General features: G+C 48.8%; 2 protein-coding genes across 5 annotated transcripts in view; one reads left to right on the top strand and one right to left on the bottom strand.

The window, feature by feature from the left end:
- ZCCHC17 (zinc finger, CCHC domain containing 17) overlaps positions 1-5076 on the bottom strand; it is a 59892-nt gene extending 54816 nt beyond the window's left edge. For 2 of the 3 annotated variants that reach the window (XM_006776463.2, XM_015572307.1), the window contains exon 1: positions 5013-5076. Coding sequence is in view for 1 of the 3 variants with exons in the window: in XM_015572307.1 (XP_015427793.1) it covers positions 5013-5045 (33 nt within the window). In the remaining 2 variants the exon portion in view is untranslated. Of the gene's footprint in view, positions 1-3155; positions 3159-5012 lie in introns of all 3 variants that reach the window. The other variant, XM_006776461.2, reaches the window with a different exon arrangement.
- A 169-nt stretch (positions 5077-5245) lies between these two features.
- Positions 5246-8635, top strand: part of SNRNP40 (small nuclear ribonucleoprotein, U5 40kDa subunit) — a 24627-nt gene continuing 21237 nt past the window's right edge. For both annotated transcript variants that reach the window (XM_006776464.2, XM_015572310.1), the window contains exons 1-2: positions 5246-5388; positions 5453-5540. In XM_006776464.2, the coding sequence (XP_006776527.1) occupies positions 5333-5388; positions 5453-5540 (144 nt within the window). In that variant the 5' untranslated portion in view covers positions 5246-5332. The remainder of the gene's footprint in view (positions 5389-5452; positions 5541-8635) is intronic.

The following is an 8635-nucleotide window of genomic DNA, read 5'->3' on the forward strand; positions in this document are numbered from 1 at the left end:
CATGCCCAGCCAAGGCACATGTCCAGGTTGCCAGTTCAATTCCCAAATAGGGGATGTGTACAAGGCAGCCAATCAATTATTCTCTCTCATCATTAGTTTTTCTGTCTCTCCCTCTTCCTTCCTCTCTGAAACCAATAAAAATATATTTTAAAAATATTAATTAATTAAAGTTCAGACAATACATTAATAATGAAGAAAATAAAATCATTTATAATTCAATGGGTTTATATCCTTTTAGACTTTTGTATATGTACAATTTTTTTTAAATGGAATCATGAAATCATTAACAGCATACACACCACACACACACACACACACACACATACACAGGTAGGTAGGTAGGTGGGTAGGTAGGTAGGTAGATAAAAGCCTGAGACCGAATGACCAGTAGACTGGTCGCTATGATGCACACTGACCACCAGGGGGCAGATGCTCAATGCAGGAGCTGCCCCCTGGTGGTCAGTGTGCTCCCACAGCCAACCTCCCACGGTATCCCCCCCTCCAGCAGGCCCCGATCACTGGCCAGGTTGAGTGACCCCACCCATGCACGAATTCATGCACCAGGCCTCTAGTTTTAATATATTTTAGCAATTCTTACATACATACACACACATCTTATTTATTTATTTATTTATTTATTTTCAATCCTCACTTGAGGATATTTTTCCCATTGATCTTTAGGGAGAAAGTGAAAGGGAGAGAGGGAGGAAGGAGGACAGGAAGCAGAGATGGGAGGGAAGAGAGAGAGAGAGAGAGAGAGAGAGAGAGAAACAACCTCGCGCCCAGACTGGGGCCAGGAATCAAACCCACTACCCTTTGGTGCCCATGACACTCTAACCACTGAGCAACACAGGCCAGGGTTATTACTTTACTAAGAGAATGCAGGCAGATTTGTCAGTTCTTAAGAAATGGCTGATAAACAGGTTAAATCCAAGTATCATAGCCTAGTTGGATCCTTCCTTTCACTTCCTAGCTATGTAGTCTCAACTCTAGTCCTACCCTTCCCTCTGCCCAGTATCCCTCACATCACATCCTAGAACAGAAATTAACCTGAGGTCATTGGCTCTATCAAAAAAACCTTAATTATCCCTCCAACTCCTATAGCATTAGTGAGGTAAAGACTCCAGCCCTGGCTGGTTTGGCTCAGCGGATAGAGCGTCGGCCTGCGGACTAAAGGGTCCTGGGTCCGATTTCGGCCAAAGGCATGTACCGTGGTTGCAGGCACATACCCAGTAGGGCGTGTGCAGGAGGCATGTTTCTCTCTCATCGATGTTTCTAACTCTCTATCCCTCTCTGTAAAAAATCAATAAAATACATATTTAAAAAAGAAAAAAAGAATCCATAGAGGCATCAGCAGGTAGGACATCTAAATTAAGTTCAAATATCTTAGTCTCACCTGTTCCTCCCTATAGAAAGGTTGTGGAAAGAGCAATAGAAGTAAGTGGAGACAATCTGAAGTTGTTTTTTGCTGATTTCTGCTGTGACAACGATATGAACAGCCAAGTTTAAAGCTCTCCAGTTTGCTCCTTCTGTAGAACAATAGCCTGAGAAATCCTATGCAATTCTTTTAGAAAACTAGAAGCATTTTTGAGGGAAAGTCTGAAATGTAAAAATATAAGTTTACAATTCAGAAGAGTAGAAGGTTGCCATTTTTTAAAATGGTATTTAAAATTTTTTTCATATTATGCTCTGTAGAGATGTAGGGTTCTATGATGGTTTGTTCAGAAGTTCCTTAGGTATTTCAAGTTTATTTCAGAGAGGAAGGGAGAAGGATAGAGAGATAGAAACATCATTGGTTGGCTATCTCCTGCATGCCCCCTACTAGGGATCGAGCCTGCAACCTGGACATGTGCCCTGACTGGGAATCGAATTAGCGACCTCTTGGTTCATGGGTCGATGCTCAACCACTGAGCAATACCAGCTGGGTCACGTTTATTTTTAAAAAGTCGATTCTGAAATATCTAGGGACCATAGGTGTCAAGAAAGCCAAAGAAGTAGTACTCTAGGCCAACCAACTGGAAGATAGCCTCTATATCAAAGATGTACGGAGCAGAACCCCAAAGAAACCAGAATTGAGGGAAGTACCACTCAGAGCATTTGGAAAGCTAGGAGCCCCTCCTCAAAAAATCCTGCTGATTCCCACTTGCCCTCCCAGCCTTGGATGGGTCATGGTAGCTAGGAGAAGTGGAAGTTACAGGAGGAGGAACTATTTTTTAAAAATATATTTTTATCAATTTCAGAGAGGAAGGGCGAGGGAGAGATAGAAACATCAATGATGAGAGAGAATCACTGATGGGCTGCCTCCTGCACACCCCCCACTGGGGATCAAGCCCACAACCCAGGCATGTACCCTTGGCTGGAATCAAACTTGGGACCCTTCAGTCTGTAGGCTGATGCTTTATCCACTGAACAAAACTGGCTAGGGCAGGAGGAACTATTTTAGCAGTGTATTTTGCTTTGATCCAGCTTATCTATTAAGCTTCTATGTAAGATTTCAATTGGGGGTGGGGGGAGTTCTGCTTAAAAAAAAAAGCAAGTAAATTGACAAGGATTGAGATACACCATTTGGAGCTACTTTGCAATAGTTCGGGAAACAAAATCTTCCTTAGGTATTTCATTTTACTTGAATATTTTAAACAACAATAGTATGTAGGGACGCAATAGGGAGCCGATTACTGGGCACTCCCTTCCGAAAGCAAGGGAAGAATAATGTGTGAGTAGGTGGTATAGCAGGGGAATGGTGGCCCAGAGTGAGGTCAAAGCCTATGTTAGGTGAGGAAGAAATCTGCAAAGAAGAATGACTCATCTTTAACCTATGTTTACGAAGTTAAGTAAAAATACTGAGCTATGAGAAGAGGCAGGATGACTACAGAGCCTGCATTCTCCACCACTAATCTACGCTGCCTCAAAAGGAATTCACAGCCCTGGCCCGTGTGGCTCAATTGGTTGGGCACCATCCCATGCATAGAAAGGCTGCCTATCTCCTAGGGTGGTCAAAAAGGGAATTAAATTGGTTTAGACAAGTAAAGCTTTTGGGTTAACACATGGCAAATAGGAAGTACTCAAATATTAGCAATTATTATTAGAGGAATTGGAAGGGACCTTCCGGATTACTGACTGAAAGAACAGTGTAGGGCCTGTAGGCAGTAGAGTAAGTACTGGCCTTGAGTACCCGCATGGCTAACTGACCAGCCTGTATCAAGTCACTTAATCTGTTGGTTTGTTTTCAGTTAAATAGGAGTAATGAGCTAAATGCTCTCCATAATTTCTTTTGGCTTTCATATTTTGAGTTCACTTTTTGTGTTTTACTTTGCTTTTTTTTACTATTTTTTCTCTTTCCTGCGTTTGACCTGTTTTCTCAAGAGATTCGTAACTAGAATCCAAAAAAGAAGTAGCGCCTTCTAAGACAGTTATTCTAGAAACTGGATGGGAAGGAGGGAGTTGGGACCACTAGTTGGCATTTGAAAGTATCCCATCTTCGGATCTCTCCAGAACAGTGAGGCTCTGCTCACTCATTCAAGAAGATGAAGAAACTAAGACACAGAGAGGCTAAGTAACTTGCTCAAAATCACAGACCTATGAATGATGCTGATGAGATTCAAACCGTGTTTACAAACATTTTTTCTTCCCTCTTTAAATTATGAAATTCTTCTGAGTATTCTTGCACGTTCGCATACCCTTCGAATTTCTAGTGCCTGGCAGCGTGAACGCGACTAAAGGTTCCGACTTAGGTGATCTTACCCACATCAATGGCTCAATCACCGCCAAATACCAATTACCTTCAGATTTATATTTCCAACAAAAATCTCTTTTCGGCGTTCCAAACCCGTATTTCAAACTGCCTCCTGGGCATCAGGGTTGATTTCTCCCTTCCCCTCGCCAAAAAAAAAACACCACCAAACCTACCCAGTTGCCATAAGCCAGAAAACTCGGAGTTACACTGAATTCCTCTTTTTCCCTCCCTGAATCCAGTCCATCGAGTCCTACTGATTTCACCCCCTCTATCCGCCTTTAGGACCCGTCCAACTCTCCGTTTCCACCAACACCTCAGTCCTCATTCCCAACAGTGTGTCCACCCGTCCTCCATCTGTTCGCACTCTGGAGCCTCCCCCCACCGCACGCCCCGCTCCCCATCAAAAATAAACCACCACCACCAACAAAAACCTCACCGGTCTTCCAGCAAAAGCTACAAAGTCCTGCCCGGCCTGCCCTCGACCCGCCTCCAGCTTCGCCCCGCACCACGCTCCCCCGCACCCCGCCCCGCATTCCCTCCCTCCCGGCCACGCGGGCCTCTGTGCTTTTTATTCATTCTCCTCCCCTGGTCACGGCACCCGGACACGCCGTTCTCTCCGGGGAAGCGTCTGCCCTCCTCTCTTCACCCGCCTCAGGAGAGCCCTCCCTTCAGGCACCTTTTCCTGGGAGAAGCTTCCCGGCTTTTTGAGGCACTCGGAACACCGGGTGCCTCTCTCCTAGGTCGCACTATTTCACATTTCTCAGTGAGACACTTTAGCATCTGTTTTCCGCACCAGCCTCAAGACTCTGAGAGGTCAGGGGCCATGTTCGGCTCACAAGGTACCCTCCACGCTTTGCACAATAAATCCCAGTTGGACGGCAGGAGTCGGGCATTCCCTTCACCGCCGGCCCTCACAGGAGCACAGAGCAGGCCCTAGCGAAAGGCCGGCAGACAAACCGGTCTCCTCGGTCGGGACCCGAGTGGAGGCTGGGAGACCGGCCTTTCCTCCCTGGGGGCGCCTGGCACGGGAACGGACACAGCCGGCACTCGCTGAAGGCGGCCGTCGAGGGCCTCGGGCAGCCGCACAAAACCCCAAAGCGCTGCTCCCGCCGGGAGAGAGAACCCAGGCTACCGCTGCCCGAGCTGGGACTCTGGGCCCGCCCCTGCCCCTGCCCCTCGCACTCAAAGCTTCGGGCGAGAAGGGCCAGGCTCACACCGCACAACCGAGGCACCGCCTCCAGATTCCGCAGCCGCCGCCCCCGACCTCCCTCACACTTACTCGGCGTCCGCTCCGGCCTCCGCGCCGCTGCATTGCGCGAAACGCCAAAACCCAGCCAGCGCGCTCCCACCCACAAGACACAGCGTGCCGAGGCGGGGCGCCAGCTCCACCCGCCAATCCTGGAATCGGACTCCCGTGACGTCAGAAGGATCTGACCAATAAGAGGAGCTCATCCTCGGGCTCTGTGGCGAGTATTGGAAGCCGATTGGCCTCTCCAAGCCGGATGTGCTAGGGAAGGACTAAGTCGGAACCAGTCGCGCGGTGGCTGAGGGTGTCGGCGCGGTCTGTCCGTGGCGGTGCAGAGGAGAGCGGCTACCGCCATGATTGAACAACAGAAGCGCAAGGGTCCGGAGTTGCCGCTGGTTCCAGTCAAGAGGCAGCGGCATGAGCTCATGTTGGGAGCGGCGGGGGCGGGGGCTGGAGGGGGGGAGAGTCAAGAGGCAGCGGCATGAGCTCATGTTGGGAGCGGCGGGGTCGGGCCCTGGAGCGGGACAGCACCCCCCGGCGCCGGGAGCTCTGCTGCAAGCGGTGAGTGAAGGAGCAGGCGGCCTTCGGCCCGCAGCTCATCTGCCTCCTGTGAGAGCTACACCGGGTGGTCCCGCATCGGCCCTTCTCGCCTACTGCGGGGCGGCACGAAAATCTCTATCTGCTGTTAAGGCAGGAAAACACAGTAAAAGCGGCCGACTTCTGCGGATACTTCATAAAGTTTCCCTGTTTGACAGCCGTTTTCAGCGTCTCGATCTCCCTGTGAAATGGCGTGAGAATTAAAGTTAAGGATCCTTATTTTGACCTCAAAATGAAGACCGAGGTTTTCGTATCCTAAATCTTAAGGGATTCAGCATAAACATTCAGAAAAGTTGCAAGAGTGGAAGGATGGAGAATGAATGAATGAATGAATGAAGGAAGGAAGGAAGGAAGGAAGGAGTGAAAGATGAGATGTGGCTCACTTTGGCCAAGTTGTTTTTCCCTTTATTTCTCTACACCATTAACAACCCAAGAATAGTTAACATTCATTGAGCCCTTGTACTGACTTGTTTTATTTTAAGTGAAAACTCCATTAGTCTTGGTAACAGCCTAAGAGTTAGGGACTATTATTCCATTTTGTAGATGGGAAGACAAACTCTTACCTGATAGTGATAGAAACATCTTAAACCCAGACCCTATGTTTTGGGGTGTTTTTTTTTACATTTCTTGTGAGATAGAAGTAGTGATCATACCTCTCCTTCTATTAGCCTCAGATAAAGAAGCACAAGTCCTCTCAACTCCTCAAGCAGCGGGTTAGCCAATCCGGCTGGCACCGTTTCAAAATAGACCTACATACTGCTACCACTTGTGCCACCTCCATCCCTAGCTCCTGATCTGAGCTATTATTATCTCACCTGGCATGGCAGTAGGGTCCTAACTGGTATTCCTGTTTCTGCTCCTGGGCCGTCAGTCTATTCTCAAACCAGCAGCCAGAGGACTCCTTCTGAAAGTCAGATTCTGTTACCCTTTGCTGAAAACTTTCGGTGGCTTTCCACTTCACTCACTATAAAACCAAAATCCTTACAACCTTTTGCCCTTTTTGCCTGTTTATCTCTCTGATCTACCAATTTTCCATGGCTCACACTTGCTCCAGTCACACTGGTTTCCATGCTCCTGCCTGAAAGTGTCCTCTTCCAAATGTTCATCTGGCTTATATACTCAGCTCCTCCAGGTCTTTCCTCAAATACCACTTTCTTAGTGCGGGCTTTCCTGGTCCCCTTTAAATTGCAATGCCCAGTACTTATTAACCCACATTGCTGTGTTTTTCTTCAAAGCACCTACAACCATCTATATATTTTACTTGTTTTCTCTCTATTGTGCTTGACCCACGTCCTGAGTAGTTCAGGGTTTGGGCTCTGGAGAAGGGGCCGCACGCAAATGACAGAGATGAGACAAGAAATAATAATTTGGAAATTGGGCGGGTGCACGGTGCATAGCTCTGACCTTTGCCAGGGCTCAGGGGTCACTAGCATTCCGGGCTCCTTGTCCACACCTCTCTGCTAGTGAAGACAATGGGCGGCTTCCCACCCTCTATCCCTCCTCTTTCTGCTTCTCACTCAAAAGCAAACTCCATTTATTTTCCTAATGCCTACAACAGTGCCTGGCACATAGTATTTTTTTTAAATAAATGAGTAAGCTGGAAACTACTGAAGAGATTTGGGGATTATTAATAATGTACTTGTTCATCTACCTAACAAACATGAATATCAGCCCAGGTTCCAGCATATTACCCAAGCCTAGATTTAATGTCAAGATCATAATCAAACGTCCTTTCCCGATGTGGAGAGAGCAGAGTGCCTGAAGCGTGACTCCTCTGTGATTAACACATCCAACAGCAATGTGGGCTTACTCCTCACAGGTGGCAGGATACTATGACCTTCCTGTGACATTATGCCCTCTACCTGCAGACGCACTCGAGGGTCTCGGCCAGCGCGTCGCCCTGCAGCACGTACATCTCCTTCTTCAGCCCCTCGGAGCTGGCAGGGCCTGAGACCCTGCCCCCGTGGACACTGAGCGACTCCGACTCCCGAGTCTCTCCCATGGCGAGTCCCAGTGCAGACTTCGCCGCCCACGGAGAGTGTCTGGGGGACAGGCACCTTCGGACGCTGCAGATCAGCTACGAAGCAGTAAGTGAGGGGCGGCGCCGGCACGGGGAGCCGCCGTGTCAGAGCAGGGTTCTTGGAGAACACCTGAGCCGCTGGCGTCCTCAGGAGCCCGGGTTTGGCTCCAGGACAGGACCCTCTGCACAGCAGCCTGCTCCCTCGTCTCCGCGGAGCGCGCTCCCGGCTGCCGGTGCCACGGGAACAGCGGCCGTGCAGGGCAGTCGGGTGCGGCTGTGCAGGAAGGGACCAAGCAGAGTCGGGATCTTTGGGGCTGCCCACAGGGGTCGGCTTCAGCGTCTTGCCCAGTGTCCTGAGTAGAGGAAAGTCTTAGTCTAAAGCAGCCTGCTCCCGATGTGAAGAGAGCAGAGTGCCTGAAGCGTGACTCCTCTGTGATTAACACATCCAACAGCAACGTGGGCTTACTCCTCACAGGTGGCAGGATACTATGACCTTCCTGTGACATTATGCCCTCTACATGGGAAAAACAAAAAGGGCCTTTCCCCAATAATCTGTACCCTGAGCTGTTGCTCAGTTCCATCATTCACTCATTCATTAAATGAGCTAGAGACTGGGAAAAGAATGTTGAATGACACAGGCATGATCTCTGCATTCACAGAGCTTCTTTTCTGGTGAGGAAAAAGGCAAAATATGTAAACCAATACACCAGGAGGGAATTCCAGGTGATGACCAGTGCAGTGAGGGGATACTGTAGGGTTAGTGGAATACAGAGGGGAGGTCAGGCGCTGCTTGAGTTCGAATGATCAAGGAAAGACTTTCTAAACGGGAAACATTTGAAAAGAGCCAAACAGGGAAATCTAGGGGAAGGGGATTCCTGTCAGGGGCAACAAGGGTCAAGATTCCGAGGTAGAAATGAGTTTAACATGTCTGAGCAATTAGAAGTTGGCCATGAGACGGGAGCAGGAGGAGGGGTAGGAAAGTTGGTAAAGCAGGCAGACACTGGTAACCTCAGCAGGATAGCATCAACTGGAGGCATAA

This window comes from Myotis davidii, unplaced genomic scaffold (assembly GCF_000327345.1).
Source record: "Myotis davidii unplaced genomic scaffold, ASM32734v1 scaffold228, whole genome shotgun sequence".
Taxonomy (NCBI): Eukaryota; Metazoa; Chordata; class Mammalia; order Chiroptera; family Vespertilionidae; genus Myotis; species Myotis davidii.